Source organism: Calypte anna, chromosome 5A (genome assembly GCF_003957555.1).
Source record: "Calypte anna isolate BGI_N300 chromosome 5A, bCalAnn1_v1.p, whole genome shotgun sequence".
Taxonomy (NCBI): Eukaryota; Metazoa; Chordata; class Aves; order Apodiformes; family Trochilidae; genus Calypte; species Calypte anna.
Genome location: NC_044251.1, coordinates 39955240 through 39978110, shown reverse-complemented (window position 1 = coordinate 39978110; position 22871 = coordinate 39955240). Strand labels below are relative to the sequence as shown.

The 22871-nt window shown below is 46.1% G+C and overlaps 1 protein-coding gene across 1 annotated transcript; it reads right to left on the bottom strand.

The window, feature by feature from the left end:
* Nucleotides 1-2779: 2779 nt before the first annotated feature.
* On the bottom strand, nucleotides 2780-22870 carry ATG14 (autophagy related 14). The gene is made up of 10 exons (XM_030452009.1): nucleotides 22623-22870; nucleotides 15673-15735; nucleotides 15495-15537; nucleotides 14878-14959; nucleotides 9688-9925; nucleotides 8971-9200; nucleotides 8400-8517; nucleotides 7195-7285; nucleotides 6991-7076; nucleotides 2780-3344 (listed from the first exon to the last, which is right to left on the bottom strand). The coding sequence occupies exons 1-10, from the start codon at nucleotides 22868-22870 to the stop codon at nucleotides 3038-3040; spliced, it is 1506 nt and encodes a 501-aa protein (XP_030307869.1). The 3' UTR covers nucleotides 2780-3037.
* Between the last annotated feature and the right edge of the window lies 1 nt (nucleotide 22871).

Here is a 22871-nt window from a genome sequence, read left to right as displayed (position 1 = left end):
AAAAAAAAAAACACCCAACCTGGAAAACTAATCCTGGTGATTGCACTCAGTTTTTGGGACACACACACACACACACACACACACACGATTTTCTTCCGTGCTACACACATGTGCAAAAACACTTTTTAAAAAGAAACCACAACCCTTATTCTGTTGCAAAACCCAAACATGTTCATAAACAGAACCATCCCGCTGCATTTTAACCCCCTGGCAGTGCTGCTGTGCACTTTTCAGAAGATGGTGACATGGTTACAAATAAATTATTTGGAAAAGGTGGTTATGAAGTATATGGCTTTAAAAGTTCTTGGGGTTTTGTTTTGTTTTGGTTTGTTTTTTTGGTGTTGGTTTTTCTGTCCCATAGTAGGTAAATGACAGTGGACAAAACTGAACCATGGCCTGACCTGTTTTGAAGGTTTGAAGCAGCGATGAGTGGCTGAAAAGTATTCCTAAAAAACAAAAAAATAATTAAAAACTGAAGGATATTTATATGGTGGGGTCCAGTGCAAAATCCATGGGGAAGCAGAAAGGGGCTGTGTGATGCCCATACAGTACTGGGGAGGGAGGGGGGTGCTGGTTGCTCAGAACTGGGAAGGATTCAATAGCTGCAAGGGAATAAAGTGCTGGGAGCTGAGCAGTGACCAAACCCCTGGGCAGAGCTGGGGCCATCACCCCCTCCCCACTGCAGGAGAGCCAAGGGGAGGCTTGGCTGTTCCCTTAAAATGAGCCCAGCTGTGGGATTGAGACCAAAAAGGTGGCAGGACTGAGGGTGTTCTCACCTAATGATGTGTCTGCTGCTGGTTCAGGGTCTTTGGTTTAAAAAAAAAAATATTAAGAAAATGAGAAATTAAAAGAAACCAGTGACATGAGATGCCCATCCCCGAGGCCCAAGAGAAAAAGCTGCCATAGGAGTGGGGTAGGAGGGGGCTGGGGGGGGATACTCAGCTGGCACCCCTGGAGCTCAGTGGGGTTCCCAAGCAGCAGAACCAAAGCTGCTTTTCTGTGCCCTCCACTGGGCTGGAGAGGTTCTGCAGAACCACCAGAAAACACTCCAGGAGCTGAGGCAATCAGCCAGGCAGGGATGTGGCTTGTCCAGCCCTCCCTGCAGCATCCCTGGGCAACCAGGGGGAGGAGTGGCAGAAAAATCTTCCCTTGTGGAGAGGAGGAGAGGAGAGGAGAGGAGAGGAGAGGAGAGGAGAGGAGAGGAGAGGAGAGGAGAGGAGAGGAGAGGAGAGGAGAGGAGAGGAGAGGAGAGGAGAGGAGAGGAGAGGAGAGGAGAGGAGAGGAGAGGAGAGGAGAGGAGAGGAGAGGAGAGGAGAGGAGAGGAGAGGAGAGGAGAGGGAGAGGAGAGGAGAGAGGAGAGGAGGATGCTTTTCCCTTTGCTTACCCCCTGGAGAAGCACAACATCCCAACTCTATAAAATGTAAACCATCAGCTGGAATGAGCGAACCTGACATGAGGTGACACATCCTGCAGGGCAGAGGAGGTGGAGGAGCATTGGTTACAACCCCATCTGTCACTCACACCTCCCGGGAGCACTTCTGCAGCAGAACAAAACCAACTTGGCACTCGGTCATCATAGAATCATAGAATTGGCTGGGTTGGAAGGGACCTCAGAGCTCATCAAGTCCAACCCTTGATCCACTCCCACTGCAGTTCCCAGCCCATGGCACTCAGTGCCACATCCAGGCTCTTTGGAAATATCTCCAGACACGGAGAATCCACTACTTCCCTGGGCAGCCCATTCCAATGCCTGATCACCCTCTCCAGAAAGAAATTCTTTCTCATCTCCAACCTAAACTTCCCCTGGCACAACTTGAGACCCTTTGTGCCCTCTTGTCTTGCTGAGAGTTGCCTGGGAAAAGAGCCCAACCCCCCCTGGCTCCAACCTCCTTTCAGGGAGTTGGAGAGAGTGATGAGGTCTCCCCTGAGCCTCCTCCAGCCTCAACACCCCCAGCTCCCTCAGCCTCTCCTCATAGGATCTGTGCTCGAGTCCCTTCACCAGCCCAGTTGCCTCCTTTGGACCTGCTCCAGCACCTCAATCTCCTTCCTGAACTGAGTCAACACAAAACCAACCCCACCATCAACATAAAACAGAAGAGAGTTGAAAAAACATGCAGTGTGGAGCCTGGGGCTTCTAAACTAGCTTGAAATGAGGTCGGGTTTTTTTTTCCTAATATTAAGAAGTGGCAACGTGGTGGTGGTGGTGTCAGCTGAGGGATTATTATTGCAACAATGCAATCCTGTATCAGCATCAAACGTGGGTCTGGCTAAGAGAATGTCCAGGGTTTCTTTGGTGTATGATAATAAAGAGCCTGTGTGCTCTGGACAGCACAACACCAAGCTTCTAAACTACCTACAGCATGAAACGAGCCAGTTTGCTACAGCAACACTGGGTGAAGGTTCCACAACCACACCTAAAATGAAAGCAAATTCGCTGTGTGAATTCCTGTCCATGCTGATCCTTTTGTATTAAAAAAATATGGCAACGGAGATTAGAAAACATGTTAAAAATGCATCATTTTTCATGTCCTGAATGAAAAAAAAGTTAGAAATACGCATTTTTGCATTATGCAAGACAGCTTTAAAACACACACAAACAAAAAAACCCTGTAAGTAGAGTTTTAAGAAAATGGGAACTGCATTTGCACCGCTGTCCAGACTGCAGCCTGAGCAGCCTTTTCCCTCCGTACTCATCCTGATCCCAGTACTCCAAAATCCATTTCTCCTGTAGAAAGTAGAGCTGGAGGCTGCTGGGGTCCTTTTTTTTGTTGGTTTTTTTCAGTACTCAACAGAGCAGGACAGAAAGTGCCCTCAGAGGATCCATCAGAAGTCCGTGGTTAAGTTAATTTACAAAACAGTACCAGCACAGTCATCTTGGGTAAATAAAAAGGTTTCTGGCTTACAAAATGAAAGCCTGACCTTTGCTTTGTTCCAGGCACTACTCAAACTGAATACGTAAGGTTTTACTACAGCATCTTCGGGGAGGGGGATTCCTTCCACAAAAACCCCTAAAAGATCCTTTTTCCCCCCGTTTTCCTCAGCGGTGTCCAGTGTAAGCCTTCAGCCAGGAGGTGACGGAGGCAGCAGCAGAGGAGATCATCCCCCCAGCACTGCTGCTGGCGATGGGCTGAGACACCTGTGTGCTCTGGCTCTGCAGCATCTCCACCTGCTGGGAGGGGATGTCACAGAACCTGGGGCTTGGCAGATTCTCCCAGTCTGTCCCCAGGTCTGTCTCCTCATCACTGATGTGCTCGTCCCCGCTCTCGTCCGTCTCCCCCGGGGCGCTGGGATCCACAAACTCCATGGAATCCTCCAGGTCAGCGCTGATCTCGAAGGGCCCAGACCTGCCAAGAGGGACACCATGGGGTCAGTCCCTTCCTGCTGACAGGAATGCTGGGGAGGGAGGTTTTTTCAAGGGGGGGGTAGTGGTAGGATGAGGGGTAACAGCTTTAAACTGGGAGAGGAGAGGTTTAGATTGGATCTAAGGAAGAAATTCCTTGGTGTGAGGGTGCTGAGCCCCTGTGCCAGGTCTCCCAGAGAAGCTGTGGCTGCCCCATCCCTGGCAGTGTCTCAGCCCAGGTTGGATGGGGCTTGGAGCAACCTGGGCTGGTGGGAGGTGTCCCTGACCATGGCAGGGGGGTGATTTTTAAGCTCCCTTGCCACCCAAACCATTCTGTGATCTATGTTTAGCCACGTGTGTGATGCTCTCAAAAGAAATCCCCCCTGGAGCAGCACACAGCAAACCCTGGGTAAGCCACTGAGTTTCCTTGTTTTCCATAATGGATAAGAGGACTTTAACCAGTGTGTACCCAACAGGGTCTATGGAGGGAATGGATTCAGGGGGAAGCTGAAGGGGGAGAGGAGGTGGAATACCAGGAGTTGGAGACTCAGCTGGTGTAAAATTGGCCTTGGTGGGGCTGTGATGCTCCAGCACAAGTGAAAATCTCAGCTGGGGTTGGAAGGAGCAGCCAGCCTGGAGACATCAAGAAACATCTCAGCTAGAGAGTGATGGAGCTTTGAAACAAGGCCTCAGGGTAGCATTTCCCTTTGGGATACGGGGCTGGATGGGGCTTGGAGCAACCTGGGCTGGTGGGAGGTGTCCCTGCCCATGGCAGGGGGGTGGGAATGGAGGAGCTTTAAGGTCCCTTCCAACCCAAAGCAGTCTATGGGGTTCTGTGGTACAGCACAGCAGAAGTGCTGTCACTTGGGTGGTGTGAGAGCCCAGCATGTCCCTGCACCCTGCTTGGGCATGAGGAGAGCAGGAAAGTGAAACACCTCTGGGGTTTATCAGCTGGCAAGGAGGAACTTGGGTAGGGAGAGAACTGACATTTATGATAACAGTGAAACTAAAGGAAGGGCCAAGGAAGAGGTTGCAGGGAGCAGGAAGGGCAGCAGAGCTGTTGTGCTCTGGCAGCAGACAGTGAACCTGGCAGACAGAAAATAAAATGTTCATGACAGATAATTCAGCTCTCCACTGGAGGAGATCCCAGCTGGAGGTGGAACAGCTTTTTGGTTTTGTTTTTTATGTCTCAGCCTTGTCCAGGCTGAGATGGCTGCAGCTCTGCCAGTGAGGGGAAGGTGGAGTTTGCAGCTGGCAGAACCTGCCTGGCACAACTCCCTGCTGGAGGCCTCCCACAGCTCAGAATCTATTCAGCCATGAGGTTGGCCAAAACACTGGAAGAGGTCACCCAGAGGGGCTGGGGAGGCTCCATCACTGGAATTACTCAAAATCCTCCAGTTGGCTCTGGGGTGATGGGCTGGATCTCCAGAGGTCTCAGCCAAACCCACCTGTGCTGGGACTCTTGAGTTTCCTGCTGCCTCTACCTGGTGGGAGAAGCAACTGCATCCTGCCCCATCCCACTGCCTGGCACTGGAGTACAGGCAGCCAAAAATCTCTAATCATTTTACTGAGCAAAAATAGGCAGTTTCAGAGAGTGTGAGGTTTTCAGGGAGGTGGTGGATGGTGGAGTCCCTCCAGCAAGGAGCATCCCTGCCAGAGCTCACTCCAAAGCACACAAACAGGAGCAAGAACTGAACATGGGTGAGCACTTCTCCTGCCTTAGTGGGAGAAGGACCCTGAAAAATGTTAATCCAGGCAATGAAAGCTTGACAAAATGTTAAGTATCTGAAAACTGAAGCTTAGAAATGAGACTAGAGGCCAAGACATCTAGAGGGAAAGAGAGCAAGCTGGCTGCTGCAAACTCTGCAGACAGAAATGAAAGGTAAACACTCCTCTTTCATGATCCAGAGGAATGGGAGTGCTGCCTCCTGGCAGTGTTCTGCTTAACAAGGCAACATCAGAAGAGAGTCACAGGGTTTAAAGCCAGAAGGGACCACTAGATCATCTCCAGTGACCTCCTCCATATGAAAGGCTATCATGTCCCACCCCTTCCCCTTGATCCTCAGCCCAGGAACTTCTGCCTGATGAAAACATCAATTCCAGAAACTCATCCAGCCCTGACAGGGTGACACAAGGAAAGAGGGAATCTCCACCTTCATTCTTGCAGGTAATTACACTCTGTGCTAAGTGCATGAGCTTCCTTTCCACCCAGCTCAGGCTCTTGGCTTCCAATTGTGTCTGTAAAGCCACCCAGCAGCCTGAGTTTTCTCCTCATGAAGGTGTGGAAATCAAAGTCACCACTCAAGCTCAACTCCAGCAAGTTAAAACAGCTTCATACAGTGTAAGCTATTTATACAGTGTAAACTATTCCCCTCACTGGGAGGGATTTTCTCCAACTCAGAATCATTCTGGTTGGAAAAGACCTTTAAGATCATCAAGTCCAACCATTAACCCAGCTCTGCCAAACCCCCCAAACCCGTATTCCTCAGCACTTGGTTCCTGGAACCTTTTCTTTTATTCCATGGACCCAACTGATGGGTGTCCCACTCGTGGGATCTGTCAGGCTCAGCTTTCTGTCCACTGTGGCACTTGGCTCTTTTACAGGAGCTGCTTTCCAGGAAAGATTTTTCATTCTCTGGGAATTTTCCTGCACTCTCCTTGTTTTCAGACAAGCAGCAGCAAGCCTGTATTTTCTTCCAAACTGAGCCATGTTACAAACCCTTAGCTCTTCATATCTTTGGGCTCAATCAGCAGGGATGTACCCAAATAACTCAGGTTAGAGGCAGCATTCACTTCCTCCTAGTGGCACTGCAGGTTTTAAAATAAAAACTGCAGTTTTAAAAGAAAACCTGGCACTAGACCTGTACAGGAGAGCAAAGGGGAAAAGCAGATTTCAGAACATTAGTGTGTTGCAGAGGGAGTAAAGCAGGAGTGAGGTTAAACAAATATTTGCAGGCTGTCTCAGGCACAACTGACTTGTGACTGGATTATCCCAACAGGAAATCAATGTTGCTGGCTTTTTTATTTTGTTTAAAAAAAAATAAAGGTGATTAAAGCTGATGCATGCAGCCCACAGGAACGGATGTGATTCTTTTCATCACATCCTGAGTTAAGAGAAAAGTTAACTTTAATCTTCATTTACATAGAAATGAGTCTTATTTGAAGTCTTGACTTTTGTCTAGGGTGCTCACTGACTGGGAGTATTTTGGGAAAGCTTTATCTAGTGTTTGGTTGAGGATTTACATTGCTGGATGTCCTCAGGTGTTTACAGGTTGGCAAGATGAGTGCAGGGAGATGCTGGAGCAGTGATAGTGCCTGGCACTTGTGCTGCTGTCCCCTGGAGGGTGGGAGGGAGGTTCCTACTTCCTAGCACAGGGGAAACAAGTCCAGGATCAGCTACAAAGCCTCCAGCTGAGCCTGCCATATGCAGAAGCCCAGCAGACACCCCTCTGAAATCTCATTTCCTACTCAGGACCCTTTTTCCTGCCCTTTCCCATCTCCTCCTTGTAATTCCTCTGATTTTTTGAAGTCCTGAAGGCTGCTCTATAGGTACAGCAGGAGAGAAGAACTTCCCCCTGAGTAACACAGCAAATACCTAACTTCCAAAGGGCTTTGGTCACAGGTGAATTGAGATGTGGTTTTTTTCTTACCTGCCCAAGTTCTCAGTGTCTGGGCTGACCAGGTACATAAGGTTCCTGAGAGTGTGCAGGGGGTGCAACAGATCTAAATTCACATGCTGCCACAGGGGAGGGAAGGAAAAAAACCATCATCAGTTACTGGAGGAAACCTTGCAGGCACAGCTGGTGATTTGAAAAGCTATTTAAAGAAGCCAAATGGGCATTTCCCTCCCCTACCTGAGAGAAGCAAAGGTGAAGGATGTTGGCATTCAGCTTCTTCACTGCCCGCATGAACCTGTGTCTGCTGAGATTCTCTCCACAGAACTCACTGGTGAGAAAACCACACACAGATATTTATATACACAGAGCAAAACACTGGGAAAAAGACACCTCTGGAGCCATCAGCTTGCCCAACAAGTCCTGAAGTAAACATCCTTGCAGAGAGCATTTGTTTGAACTCTGCAGCCCATTTTAAGAGTGCTCAGGAGATTAATTTTTCACCTTGCAAGACTGTGAGCATTTCACCACCAAGCCCTGCTTGCCCTCATCTCACCAGTTGCAAGAGCACAGGTAATGTAAACTGGGTGAAACTCAAAGACCCACTGCAGCCAAGATATTTTGGCTTTCCTTTTAAACCTTGCATGATTTCCTGTTCTCAGCCTTTTCCTTCTGTGAAGACTGAGCAACTAAATGATAATATAAAAAAAAAAAGAAAATTCAAATTGCAGAGACTCCATGCACTTCTGTGCCCTCACTTCAGAAACCACTATTTTAAACACTTAAAAAGAATCCCAGCAGCTTATTTGAGACCTCTAGGACCCTGACCAGGTCTACAGCTTCCTCAGGACTTCTGTACAGATCCCATCTGCTCCACATGAACATTAAAAACCTAACAGTACCCTTCATCAGGAGTTTTAAGCTATACATTCCCAGGTGCCTGGCAGCCAGGTATGTTCCCCCCTTGGTGTTTTATCCTCAAGAGAATTGCTGCCATGCCAGATTTCAAGGCCTTGTTTTACAGCACTTAATGCAGTGGGGATATCTGAGATGAGTAAGAGCTGCTGAATTGGGCTGGGATTCTGTAAAGCACAGCAGGGTCTCATAAAATGAAAAGTGCTTTTCACAGACCATCATATATTCATTTCTAATTTGATGAGGCTCAGTATGTCAATTAGAAGGCTGTTATTTCCAGCTCTGATGGCTGGCCTATGCTCTCAGGAGGTAAAAAAGGAGGGAGAGACTCTCAACTGCAGCCTAAAATCCTACTAGGATTAAAAAGCAAAATTAATTTGCCCCAATTAAACAGCAGAAAAACCTGTAAGCCATCAACTGTTACCATAAAAGCTGCTCCAAGTAATTACTTTGTTCACAAACCAAAACTGAGTGAAGATCAGTCAAAACTGGTCACTGATTCACCTCCTCTGAGGCTTGCATTCACTTGCCTGTTGCAGAGCTTCTTGGGCAGATTGACATCAAGTATGAGAGACAAAGTGTTAACAAGCTGAGTTGCATAGCACAGTGCAGCACTGATGGTGTGAGCAGGGTTATTGTGTTCCATATCTAAAAGAAAGAAGAACCCCATGAAAGTCTCACTTCATGATGAAGCCTCAGTGGGTGTGTTAATGTGTTACCCAAGTCTACTCTGGAAAATGTCATTTGTAAGGATTGAGAGCAGCCTGAAACCCAGCAATCATTAACAGTGAAAGCTGTCAGAAGGTGGTAGAAAATAGTAATTCTTGGAATTCCTGTTAAAAAGGCAGCATGTGAACCATGTCAAAACTGTGAATAATTAACTTTATCTTTCTATCACACTGTGCTGTGTCCCAGTCAGCATTTTCTGCCAAAGAGGATTTCAGTGGACTCATCCCTAGCCTGCTATTTATTTCTGACTTGGGTTTATATCTAGGTGAAAACCTACAGACCAGGCTACTGCTCCTCAGTGCCTTCTGCTGGCAGGCAATGTTCTATGGCTTCTGGAACATCCCAGCTGCCTCCTCAGACCTTGCTGCTTACCTGGTCCTTGTGTAGTCTTCTTCTCTTCCACCCAGTTGTAGTAGGCTGAATAGTCTCCATTATTAGGGAGGGTTATCCAGGGCCCTGTGATACTGATGCTGGTGTCCCCATTATGATCATCACACACCCATCTCCCAGAGAGATATGTGGTTCTCCTGGCTTCTGCCAGCTTGCTCACAGTGCTAGAGGTCATAGCATTGTCACCCTCAGAAGACACATCTGCAGGATCTCTGTAGCACCCAAAGAGGAACAGAGTGTTTGCAAAGATGTTTTAAAAACATTACCAGAGATGCACTGGGCAGACACTTAGCCAGATCTGACAGAGAGCAAAATGCTTGTGGAAAACACTCCAAACAAGGCCAGGTTGGATGGGGCTTGGAGCAACCTGGGCTGGTGGGAGATGTCCCTACCTATATAAGGAGGCTGGAACTGGGTGATCTTCCAGCTCAAACCAGTCTGGCATTCTGTGAACACTCCTACAAAACTCCTCATTCCCAAAACTTTGTTCTGGGATGTTTAATTATCTATGTGAACAAAGTTTAACACTGGACACACACCTCAGCTCTGTCCTTGGGGAGATGCCAGCACCTCCACCTCTACCTTTTGGGAAACACCTTCTCCCCACGGATGCTAAGAGAGCATCTGGCTTACACTTTACATGACTCCTGGGGGGCTAAAGCTAAGCAAAACCAACCCAAAAGCCTGAGCCTCCTGTACCTCATGCTTGTTTTCACTTCTTCCATGGGAAATATGACTGATGTCAGCTCCAGGATATGCGTCCGACGAAGATTTGCCAGGTGCTCATACTGGGTTTTCAGGTCAGAGGTTTTTTTCTCCACTAAGTCTCCCAGTTTGTGGTTATGCCTCTGGATCTTCTCCTTCTTCTCCTGATGCCTCTGAGCCCTCCGATAATGCTTCTGGTTCTCCTCTTTGATTCTCAGAAGCCCCTCTGCATCTGTGAAAAGAGCAGCAGATGTTGGCCCTGGAAAAGGAGCTGGGAGGTACTTGGAGGGAGGAGGCTTGAGAAAAGCATTATTAATATTTATGGAAAACAAGATCTGTTGCAGCTTAAACCAGAAAATTCTGCTTCAACTATTAACATTCTCCAGCTGCTCAGTGGTACAACTTGTTAATCTTTCCTGAAGATCTCACCAAAGAGACTGAAATTGGGCTTAATCTTTCCTTATCTTTCACCCAGCAATTTTTGGATTTGAAGCAGGAAAGCCAAGATTTCCCCAGTTTAATTAAACTTCTGAGGTAATCATGACAGAAATAGCTTGACTCTACATGTTTGCATGGCACTGGCCAAAAAGACACATGTTGCTTGCAGCCAAAATCCAGTGCAGATAGCATCTTCCTTCACCATTTCTGGCACCCTTTATGGGCTTCACACCACACTCACACGTGCTCTCAAAGCCCTTGGATCCCAACAGTGCAGACTTCTTGGTACCACAAGGGAACACTGACTGTCACAAAAAGAGAAATGTTCTTTGTACTCAAGTGCTGCAGTTGCCTGAATTTACTCCCAGAGCATCAGGCACACTGAGGGTAGGAAAAAAAAAAATACTTTTCAAGAGCATCTACTGATTCTTCTGTAAAATAACCTGACTGCAGTGATGCTCCCACAAACAAGTGGTGCTAAAGGGAGTGGGTTAACCACCTCTGTCTTTCAAAAGCATAGGAAAATATTTCTTACACACATTCTCCAAATACATATCTAAAATTCATAATGCACCCTGCTTTGTGAGGAAGTCTATGATCCACTTGATTCCCATTTTTATGGCCGAAAAGGAACAGCCTCACATTCTCTTGCAGCATGGAATCACTTTCCTGTAATCAAGAAGCTGAGTAACTGTCCCTTGCACAGAAGGGAAGCACTATCCCAGACAAGGTTTTACTGATTTATTTGATTTGCAAGGCACAGATGAGACCAGAACTAGAATTAGAATGGTCCCTGGCATCTGCTGCCCAGAGAGGCTGCATTATGTATTATTAAAATCAAGAAAACTTCTCAAACAGCTACAGCTACCTCAAACACCTCAAACTGTCACTCTTCCCAATAGTGGAGCACAAAACCTAAAGGGTATATCCAAAATATGGGACCCCAGACCCATTCTAACCCATGGGGCTGTGCTCTGCCATGCCTTGGTTGGCATAAAAAGGCTCCTCATGGTTTTCTCCAGCAGAGCTGGAACTATAGAGAGCTCTGCTCAGTCCCTGGTGCTGGTACCCAACCCCCAGAGACACAGAAGGAGCTTTCTCTGAATGTCAGGAATAATTTCTAACTGTTGTGATCCACAATGTGTTTGGTAGGAAGGGTGATCTTGGGCCCCTCAGCTCAGGAAGGAGATTGAGGTGCTGGAGCAGGTCCAGAGAAGAGCAAGGAGGCTGTGAAGGGATCCAGCACAAGTCCTGTGAGGAAGGGCTGAGGGAGCTGGGGGTGTTGAGGCTGGAGAAGAGGAGGCTCAGGGGAGACCTCATCACTCTCTCCAACTCCCTGAAAGGAGGTTGGAGCCAGGGGGGGGGTTGGGCTCTTTTCCCAGGCAACTCTCAGCAAGACAAGAGGGCAGGGTCTCAAGTTGTGCCAGGGGAGGTTTAGGTTGGAGATGAGAAAGGATTTCTTTCTGGAGAGGGTGATCAGGCATTGGAATGGGCTGCCCAGGGAAGTAGTGGATTCTCCGTGTCTGGAGATATTTCCAAAGAGCCTGGATGTGGCACTGAGTGCCATGGGCTGGGAACTGCAGTGGGAGTGGATCAAGGGTTGGACTTGATGATCTCTGAGGTCCCTTCCAACCCAGCCAATTCTGTGATTCTGTGATTCTATCCGAGACATGGGAGGTGCAAAGTTCCACAGTAAAGGTGAGAACAGGTTCTCCATGTAGAGGAGAAGTCATAACCCTCAGGTTCATAAAATAAGTGACCCCCTGTTACAGGAAAAGTAGAAAAAGTGACTTTTCTCTGAGCTATACCAAGAATCCCTAGGTGTAACCTAGTAATTCAGCTTCCTTTCAGCATTCCTGTAACATCAAGAGAAAACTCAATTGATGTTTGCATTCCTATTCCCCAACTCCCCCTTTGCATAGAGTAAGAGACAGAGGAGGAATTAAACAAATAAAACACCCATCTGTTCAATTTTCACATTCATATTGTACTTGAAAGGCCACTTTTTCACTAAGTGAACTCCCTTTTCTGCAGCAATTACTTGAGAAGCTGGGGAGAACACTGCACACACCTCTCCTTTTAGCAGCTTCCTGGTGCAGAACAAGGGTCCTTTTTTTTTGGCACAGCACCTCTGCTTTCTGACCCAGCTTATGAGGTGATTAAAATTTGTCCCCAGATGTATTTCAGGACACCACTGTGTCCCCCAAACCTGCACTGCCTGATAGATACAAGCAGATGCAAAGCCAATCTCTGCCCAAGAGAGCTATGCCAGATACTTGCAGGATTTCTCCTTGAGCTGCTCTCCACAGACAGGAGGCAAACACACACATCTGAAAACCTCATTTTAAGAAACATCAATTATTGAGGTATCCAGAAGAGTCAGCTCCAAAAGCAGGAACCCAGTGTTCTAAAAACTTCTCTTATTTCAGAAAATTAAATTATATCACATCCAAGAGAGGAGAAACAACCTCTTTCCATTTTCTGGGTTGGTCCATGAGTGACCCAAGTTGGGTTCCTGATCTGCTGGCTTTCATTTTGAGTCTAACTGCAACAGAAATTTTGGGGTGACTGAGCTAACAGCAGGCCAGCTGGCCAATAGTTGACAGGTTAAATCTAATCAAGTTGCCCGTGGATCAGAGAAGTCACAAAAGCTTCACAAAAGAGTAGAAAAGTGGAGGAACCACTGCCCAGTTGGTCCTAACATTTTGCCACCTTCAGAGCCAAGACCAAGTTCCTCAAAGCTACACTGACAAATTCCTCTTTATTCACAGACTACAGAGATAAAGCACTTATTGTATCAATAATAATCTTCTAACCTACTGAAAAGCTTGGCTTTTCTTCATCTTCCTCTTCTCTACACCAAACATCAATTTTTCTTAAGTCATTCCTTGTGTTTTATTCCTAATACTCTCTTCCAGACTTTCTCCAGTTGGTTTTGTATCTTAAATTGCTCAGATGAGACACAGGACTTCCACTGAGGCAACCCCAACACTGGTCACACAGCAGGGTAATTGCTGCCATCAGAAATTCTGTGTTTACAGCAGTGTAACCCAGAGAGAGGCCTGAACCTTTCTGGGCAGCATGAGATTTTTGGTTAATTTGCAGATCCCCAGATCCTTTCCTGTTAAGTCTCACCCCTGTTGCTAGCTTGGGGTTTATTTATTTCTTTCCTAATAAACACACACTTGGCTTTGTCCTTTTTTGGATGACATTGTCCATTTATATGGACAATTTTGAATTTAATCCACAGAAGTCATGTTGTCATCCATCTTGACTTCCTCCATGCCACCTTCTATTCCACCATGGAAGCTATTCTGGAAAACACTGGACAAAACTGGGCCAGGAACCAGTCCCTGCTGAGCCCCACCTGTCTCACCATCCTCCAAATGGAGCCTTTTTAGCCTTGTGTGTCAACCTGACAGTGATTACACCTGAGCAAATGCCTTTGCTTGCTCATGACACAGTTTGGGGTAGTGCTGAGTCCATCTTCTGCTTCATCCTCTGCTAGATGACTTCATCCTCAGACAATGGATTGATTTGACATGGTTTCTTCTTGACAAAGTGGTGCCTATTTTTCATCTCCCTTCCTTCAAACCACCAAAGTGGCCAGAGGTTTATCAAGGATGCCTGTGTCATCAGTTCTTCCTCCCCCCTCTGAAAACCAGACACAGTTGTTGCTGTGTTTCCTGGGACATCCTCTCCTTATGTCTTCTCAAGTGCTCCACAGACAACTTCAACTTGTTCCTTGAGTTCTCTAAGGTGACTCTCACAAGGCTTTGCTGATTTAAATCTTTTCTTTCTCTGTTTTCTTTCCTTAGCCTGCAGTCATGACATAAAGTTTTATCTTCCTAAGCAGCTGATCACATTTTCTTTGCAAGACAAAGTGAAGAAGCTACTGAATGCTTGAGTCTTCTCTGCACTGTTATTTTTTCTCTGACCTCTTAACTAACAGACTTGTCTATTCCTTCACCTTTTCCTCATTATACATTTCTTATTGCTACTATCCAGCCTCCTTATTAATTGAAAATCATTTTGCATCTCAACCTTTTTGATGGTATTGCTGCAAGCTTGTGCTATTCCTTTGTAACTACTCTCAAGGTATATTCCACTCCTTCTGTTTGGCTCCTCTTGAATTTCAAGTCATAAATATTCCTGAGTCAATCATTATGCTTCTGAATATGCTTCCTGCCCTTCCTTTGCATGTAGGTTGTAAGGAATGCTGCATGTTCCCATCCCAGGAAAAATGATCCTACAAATCTCTTGGGTGTAAAAAATGTAGTGAGTTTCCAGACTGAAGCTGCTAAATGGTGGCAACTCACCAGCCCCTCCTGTAAGGATTTTAGGATTCCTAGACAGGTGTGGGTTAAAATTCATCAGTTACATTAAATGCTTAACAGCTGCAGAGCTGTTTGCTCCTCTTTATCAAGAGGAAGTGATCAGAAACACTACACCAAGTGAAGCCATCTCTAGGGACAAAGGCAAAGCCATAGGCTGTGAAGCATTTCCTTTTAAAGCTGTTGCAAAATGATCTCCATCCAGCTGAATAATGCCTATTGCTGGCTAATTAAAACTCAAGCATAAAAAGCCTAAAAACCACTCAGTGATTTTGCCTTCAAGTTGATTTAAGAGGTGACAGTTTGGGAAAATTCACCTTGTTTAAAAACTAACACTCCCATTCCCACTGATTGAGTTTTTCACCCTAAGGCAGAGAGTTTTCCAGCTCACAAAAGCTGAGGCATTACTCACGTCTTGTCATTTCATCATTTTCTTTGCAAATGGTCTGTTTCAGCTGCTCAATCCTCATCTTGCAAGACATTATTTTCCATCTCTGAAAACAAAACAAAACAAAAAAAATGAACATTCAGCAAATCTAGGGCACAAAAGGCCTTCAGACACACTGAGTAATGATTAACAACAAAGGCAGTGCAAAAGTAGCAGGGTGTTCTGAGGTGGATCAGATGAACAAATGGGTATTTCAGACACTTTGTGCACAGAAGAAAGCCACAAACAAACCAAATGCTTGCTTAGGATGAAGTCAATCAGCATAATAAGTTGTTGAACAAATATCTGATATGAAATTAAAAATATTGGTGGTTTGGAGCACTCTGCTTGCAGAGTCCATGTCAGTTTTGCTTAGGAGAGGTTTTTTTGGGAAAGCAACACAACAACCACAAAGTGAATTGTAATTTTATGAGATTTAGGGATCCAGAGTGTTTAAAAACTATGGAACACTCTGAACAACTATCCTGGCCCAAACCAGGACACATCAGCAAGTGCAACTACTTACAAGAGACTTAGCTAAAAGCAAAAGTACAAGACAGAAAATCACCTTTATCCTGGCCCAAACCAGGACAACAACTCACCAGCTGATCAGTTATCTCCTTCCCTTCCATGGCCTTCAAAACACTAGAAGAAAAAACATGGTTGAAAGTTTTATGACTATTTGGTCTAGGTTTCTCTCCAGCAACAGTGTGCTACAGAGATTGTTTTGTTACTCTGAGAGTTCATAGAGTTTATTTTAATTTAATAACTGCAACTTACTGTTTTTGGAATTCCCTCTGCTTGGTTTTGAGATGCATCAGCCTTTCTTTCTTGTCTGAAAACCTGGAAGAGATTAAGTTTCTTCAGTGATATTTTGCACAACATGACATTGTAAGTTGTCTGAAACAATCCAAAAGATTGAAGCTTGTGGGAGTCCTTAAAACTCAACTGTCTTAATCCTTGGAAGTAATGGCTAAGTGTATAAAGCTCTTGCAGAATTCTAGAGCATCTGTCTCACAGGAACTCCAACACAACCCCTAAGATGAGGACACATCAGCTTGTTGTATTATCAAACTTGGAAGAAAATTTCTTGCTGTTTCTAGAAGATTTATAGCAATAAATATCAATATTTTTATATTTTTATATAGCAATATCAATATTTTTGTGTATTAAGAAAAACATTCAGAACTCTAAAACCCTTTAGTCACTGGAGAAATCAACAGCACCATCTCTGAACCCTGCAGTGAGGCTGAGCTGTGATGGTGTCAGCTGAGTCCACCCTGGCAGTGGACAATCCAGGTTTCCACACACCAAGCACTGCATTTTTTTCCTCTCTAGAACCTGGATGTGCCTCACACTTTACTCATGAGTGGGTCCAGATAGGACAGCACCCTCTTAAGACTTTAACATAACCTCCAAATCTCCTTTTTATTGGTAATAGCAAGAAGTTGCATTTTTTTCTACATATTTCTGCCAGGCACTTGGAGTCATCACAAGTCCATGACCCAAGTGCCTGCTTGAGTTACAGGAACTGAAAAGAACTGATGAAAAGGGAATATTTTGGGGATTCATCATCCTGTGTTTTCACCCTTTAGATACGCAGCAGCCATGTTCTGCTCCCCTCTGTGTCCCACAATGAGCTGAGAAATGCATTTGAAGAAAACTGCATGTGAGCAATGGATATTGAGAAATCTCAATGGAGGATGGAGTGACAAAGCTGTCAGGAAGAGGAAACAGCAAGAGAGGCAGCCAGGAGGCTTAGATGGCATTAAAAAATAGTAAATCTGCTTTGTCTTCAGCCAGAGCATGGCCTTCCAACTTTCCTTTGTGCTTTCCCTGTCACAGCACCTCAAAACTGTGTCTTGGGTTAAGTCTATCTAGAGAAAAATGATCCATTAATTCCCCTCTAGAACACACAGGATTGACAATTTTGGGGTCCTGGTAGACAAGAGGATGACCATGAGCCAGCAATGTGCCCTTGTGGCCAAGAAGGCCAATGGCATCCTGGGGTGCATTAGAAAGGGTGTGGTTAGTAGGTCAAGAGAGGTTCTCCTCCCCCTCTATTCTGCATTGGTGAGGCTGCACCTGGAGTATTGTGTCCAGTTCTGGGCCCCTCAGTTCAAGAAGGACAGGGAAGTGCTTGAAAGAGTCCAGCGCAGAGCTACTAAGATGATTAAGGGAGTGGAACATCTCCCTTATGAGGAAAGGCTGAGGGAGCTGGGTCTCTTTAGTTTGGAGAAAAGGAGACTGAGGGGTGACCTCATCAATGTTTTCAAATATGTAAGGGGTGAGTGTCAGGGAGATGGAGTTAGGCTCTTCTCAGTGGTGACCAGTGATAGGACAAGGGGTAATGGGTGTAAATTGGAGCACAGGAGGTTCAAGTTGAATATTCGAGGGAATTTTTTTCCTGTAAGGGTGACAGAGCCCTGGAACAGGCTGCCCAGGGGGGTCGTGGAGTCTCCTTCACTGGAGACATTCAAAACCCGCCTGGACACGTTCCTATGCGAAGTGCTCTAGGTGGCCCTGCTCTGGCAGGGGGGGTTGGACTAGATGATCTTTCGAGGTCCCTTCCAACCCCAAGGATTCTATGATTCTATGATTCTATGATTCTATGAACAGAGGTCTAAGACATCATGTACAACCCATCAAGTCTGTCATTTCAGGGATACCTAAGATTTGTTTAGAAAGAATTACACAGTAAGCCTTGACAGGATGGCACCTTGGGCCTCTCCCCCTCAGCTCATCTCCAAGGGTTTGATTTCAGGTAAAAAATTTACCAAAAAGCTCCACTGAAGGGCTGCAATCTGCAAGCCTGCTGGCTAACTTTGGGTTCAGAAAGTGCACAATCACCCTCCCAGATGAGATCAGCATTAAAACAACAACAAAAACTACCAGCTGCCACCATCCTAGTCAACCCAAAAGACCTGTTTTCCTTCCAAAACAAACCCAAACCAACCCTGGGTGCTTGGCAGAGGCCACAGGTGAGCTGGAGGAATGTGGTGGAACCAGAGCCTGGCTCCTCAGCCAGTTTGTTTTTCCTGTGTGTCCTCACCCCAGCACTCATCAGGGACCAGGGAGTAATGCACACTTACTGCACACCCCTGACCTTTGCCTGCAACCAAAAATAACTTGGCCCAGAAAGAGGTCAGGCAGGGAGGGAGGGAGAGCTGGGGTAATTATTTGGCAATTCTTGGGTTCAAAGCTGGATTGGTGGGCATGGAGGCTGACAAGAAGGCAATCACACCAAGGACGTCCACTGCATCAGCAAAATCCTGGGTGATCTGGCAAGAATCTGGGGCTAAATTAAGTTCTTAGCAGGGAGGGAAGACAGAAGTGTTTGTGAAAGCCTGAAAAAGCCACAGCTCCTCAGGCACCTCAGCTCCTACAGATTCCTTTAGCAAACATTTAAATTTCTTTATACAGCCTAAATTTCAACTGCATGGTGTAACTAATTTTCCTCACTCTGTAAATATATGTTTATATATATATATATATATATATACAGCCTTTCAATTTGGCAAAGAGACAAAACTTCAGATGAACTATGGCAGGAACTCCGATTAAAAGTAACCTGAGAGGACAGAGCTCAAACATCTCATAATTATCCTTTAAATGTTTCTCTTTCCTCAAGTATTATCACATTAAGCTGAGATTTTTCTGTGGTTACCTGGCTTATTTCCACATGTTCATAATGAGAGAGGAGCAAGCTGAAAGGAGGACTCCCTAATATGCAGGATTTGATTAAAGCTGAGGACAGCAATAGGTGCATCCATTACTCCACTTATTCACCAGATAGAACTCCATGGCTGAACCAAGTCACCATTCCTAATAGCAAAACCACAGCTGAGAGGAGTCAGACAGGCTCAGACACCATGATTACATTGTCTTTGGCTCCTGCCATCTGCAGACATATAAAAGCAAAGCAGTTCAGCATGCTTGTAAAACACACTCTGGGAATTTATGCATAGGAGAGGCTGGAGTAAACTCCTGGGAGCAAGAAATAAAGCTGAAACCCAGCATCAAGATGCCAGCTCTTTTTTTTTTTTTTAATATCCAACACATTACTAATGAAAAGAAGGATGTCAGTGATAATTTTACTGGAAGACTTCCGGGCTACTCATCCTTAATTGTAGTTGTGCTTCAATAAGTTACCTGCAGACCTCTTTGCTCTCTCCCTCCACACATATACACAGGGTGTGATTTTTGCCAGGCCTGTGAACAACTTCAATCTTACAGTCCAGTGAAAAGAAATCTGAAATAATTCTTACTGTTGGAACATGAAATTGTTTATCTACTTGTAAGGGAAAATAAAATAAAAAAATAAATTTAAAAAAATCACAAGAAAATTCTAATAAACCAAACTATATCCACTAAATAATAAACCACTAATAAGTGGATGTGAGGGGAGTGCTTGTGAGTTTCCCTCTCACAAGAATGATCCTTTTCCTCATCTGTGACACTCCCAAAAGCCAAAGGAGAGGCCCAAGTGACCCCACACACTCTCACATTCTGCATTCCTCACACTGCACTCAGAGAGAAAAGCCCTTGCCATGACCCTGCCAGCCTCCTCCAAAACACTGATCTAAAATTAACCCAGGTGCTACTAGAAGGCATAAAATTATGAAATAAACAAGGATGGCAGTAAACACAACCTGAAATCCAGCCTGTTAAGCTCCACCTGTCCCTGTGGGGTTTATCCATGGTGTGTGACCACTGTTTAAGGAGTTTTTCCCTCTCTCTCTGTGCTGACACTGCAAGAAATTCATAGAAACCCACTTGCTGCTCCCAAAGGAAACAAAGAAAACTGAGCAGTGAAGGGACAGGCTGCTTCTTGGTTTTATATCAGTAGTTCCAGAATGAGGAAAAAAATATTCCCAGCAGAGTTTGAAAAACCAGCAATGCCCTTAAATCAAAGGAAAAAGAAGAAACCCAAAGTTTGACAGGGTTGTGCCCCTGCTCTGAGCATTCCTGCTGCTAATCAGGCACACTCATGTTACTCAGGTGTCAATCAGGATGTGAGTTCATTTGTATTAGTTCATTTATGTTAGATATTAGTTCATTATATATTAGTTAATTCATTTATTAGTTCATTTATATTAGATATTAGTCCATTATGTATTAGTTAGTTCATCTATTGGTTCATTTATATTAGATATTAGTTCATTATGTATTAGTTAGTCTATTTATTAGTTCATTTATATTAGATATTAGTTCATTATATATTAGTTAGTTCATTTATTAGTTCATTTATATTAGATATTAGTTCATTATGTATTAGTTAGTTCATTTATTGGTTCATTTATAAAGTTCCTTTTTTCAAGGAATTGCACTTGGGAAAGTTCTGAGCAGCAGGAGAAACAAACCCTGTGGAAACAGGGATGTGCAGGCACAGGGGGGAAAAAAGAAGACAAAAAACCCTCCAACAAACAGGAATTCTTGCAGTTAATAAGCACAGGGTAAACACAGAGAGGATTTTTAGAGCCATGGATGAAGAGGATGTTTAAAGCATGTTGGGAGAATGCAGTGAAAACTGCCAGAGGGAAAAGCTGATCTTGCTTCACACGAGGAAAATAAAAGTTTTTTGGTTTTTTTCTAGTAAACAGTTGCAGCTGGTACTTTGGCTAAGCCTGCTGCTTCACAGTTTTCTGAGTGGTAGCCTTGCTTCACACAGAATGACAGTGGTTCCACTGCAACAAAAGCTACAGCCAGATTTCTAGAATTAAGCCTGATGTTTAGTCAAAATCTTCTGGCTACAAAACAGGAGAGAAAAAAAATACAATAACCCTTGGTTTATGTTCCAAATTCCAAACTCAGGTTTTTCATGGAAGCTGCAGGGAACACTGAGCAGTCTCCTACAAACACAAGCACCCCATCTATTTGAGAAAGACTGAGCACAGTTTGGCACAGTCAGTCACAAAACAAACAAACAAACACCCCAAACCCCATCCAGTGGCAGACTAAGGTCTCAGTTTTGCTGACTGCTGCCAGCTGACACCCAGCACCCACTCCAACTGACATTACTGGAAGAATCACAGAATCATAGAATGCTTTGGCTTGGAAGGGACCTTAAAGATGATCCCAACCCCCTGCCATGGTCAGGGACACCTCCCACCAGCCCAGGTTGCTCCAAGCCCCATCCAACCTGGGCTGAGACACTGCCAGGGATGGGGCAGCCACAGCTTCTCTGGGAAACCTGGCACAGGGGCTCAGCACCCTCACAACAAACTATTTCTTCCACTCATCTCACCTCTCTTCCATCTGGAAACCCTTCCCCCTCATCCCATCCCTGCAGTCCCTTGTCCCCAGTCCCTCCCCAGCTTTCCTGGAGCCCCTTCAGGCACTGGAAGGTGCTCTAAGGTCTCCCCATTGCAGCCTTCTCTTCTCCAGCCTCAACACCCCCAACTCTCTCAACTTCCTTATGTCCAACCTCAATCTCCCCTCTCCAAGTTTTACCCCATCTCCCCTTGTCCTCTCCCTACCCCCCCATGTCCAAAGCCCTCCCCCAGCTTTCTTGGAGCCCCTTCAGATATTGGAAGGTTGCTCTGAGCTCACCTGGGAGCCTCCTCTTCTCCAGGCTGAACAACCCCAATCCCTCAGCCTGGCTTCCCAGGGAGCTGCTCCAGCACTCCCAGCATTTCAGTGGCTCTGCTCAAGGGGTTGAAACATCTCCCCTGTGAAGCCAGACTGAGGAAGTTGGGGTTGTTCAGCCTGGAGAAAGACACCTCCATCCCTTTGGCTGTTCAGGTGTTTGGCAGGAGGACACGAGGAGACAGAAGGACCTTACTGCACAACAAGCTGCTTGCCACCTTCCCAAAATAATTCAAGAACTGACTCTCCAACAGCTGCCACAGCTACAGATGAAGGACCAAGAACATGGCACCAGCCAAAACCCAGAGCTATTCCAGAGAGGGCAGAGTCTTTAGGAGTGTGGGATGGACACTGTGAGCAGCAGCTACTGAGGGGCAGCCTACATCTGAGTCATGTAATGAGGATATTTGGTTATTGGTGTAACACTCACTGAGCTGCTCTCCTGTGGGGCCAACACTTCACACAGAAGGAGCAGGAAGGTGCATGAGCAACACCAGTGAATTATTTTTATATTTTTTTGCTATTCCAACACCCCTGATCAGGACTATTTATATAGATAGGAAAGAAAAGAGGGGAAACAAATAACAAAAGGTCTTGTTTTCTTGCACACCTTCCAGATTTTATTTAATGATTTAGCAGGACACTGGTTCAGCACCTGCTGCTGAAAACAGAGAGACCCTTCAGATACCCTGCTGCATTCCTCACTTTTTGCCCTCAACTCTCCAGAGCTTTTGTCAGCCACACCAGCACTGGCACTGACAGCTGCACCTGACCCAGGCAAACCCAGGAATTATTATTATTATTATTTATTATTATTATTATTACTACTTTAAACAATACCCCCTGCTCTGCCTGCAGCCCCCCAGTGGGCCCGGCAGCTCCAAGGCCATTCCCTACCCCACACCCCGACCCCCATTACCTCCCCCCCTCACCTCGGGGCAGCTCCAGGGCCGTTCCCCCACCCCAAACCCTGAGACCCCCGCTCCAGGGGGGAAGAAAAGGGGGGGACAACACCCCCCCCCCTCCCCAGGAGCCCTGAGGGAAGCGGGGGAAGAGCAGCCTAACACCGGGTGGGTCGGACCCCACAGCGATGAAGGAGAGGGCTCCGCGTTTCCCGCCCATCCCCTCAGGGCCGCGGGTACCTCTCGGAGTCGCGGCCGTCGAAGAAGACGAAGTCTCCGCTCTGGACGCACTTGGCGCAGGTGAGGCGGCGGCGGGTGGTGTTGCAGAGCGGGCACCGCTCCACCGCCACGTACAGACCCTCGGCGTCTTCTTCGGAACCTCGTAAAACCCCCGGACCGGCTCCGGTACCGGGTTCGGCCCCTCCGCCACCGCCGCCACCCCCGCCCTGCCCGCCGGGCTGGGGCCGGCAGCCGCTGGGAGACGCCATG

Excerpts from the sequence above, each read along its gene's own strand:
- ATG14 (XM_030452009.1), bottom strand. The coding sequence starts at position 22,870 with ATGGCGTCTCCCAGCGGCTGCCGGCCCCAGCCCGGCGGGCAGGGCGGG. Across the intron at positions 9,926-14,877 it reads AAATGATGAAATGACAAGAC|ATGCAGAGGGGCTTCTGAGA; the intron begins GTGAGTAATGCC and ends CTCTTTTCACAG. Across the intron at positions 8,518-8,970 it reads GAAGACTACACAAGGACCAG|ATATGGAACACAATAACCCT; the intron begins GTAAGCAGCAAG and ends TCTTTCTTTTAG.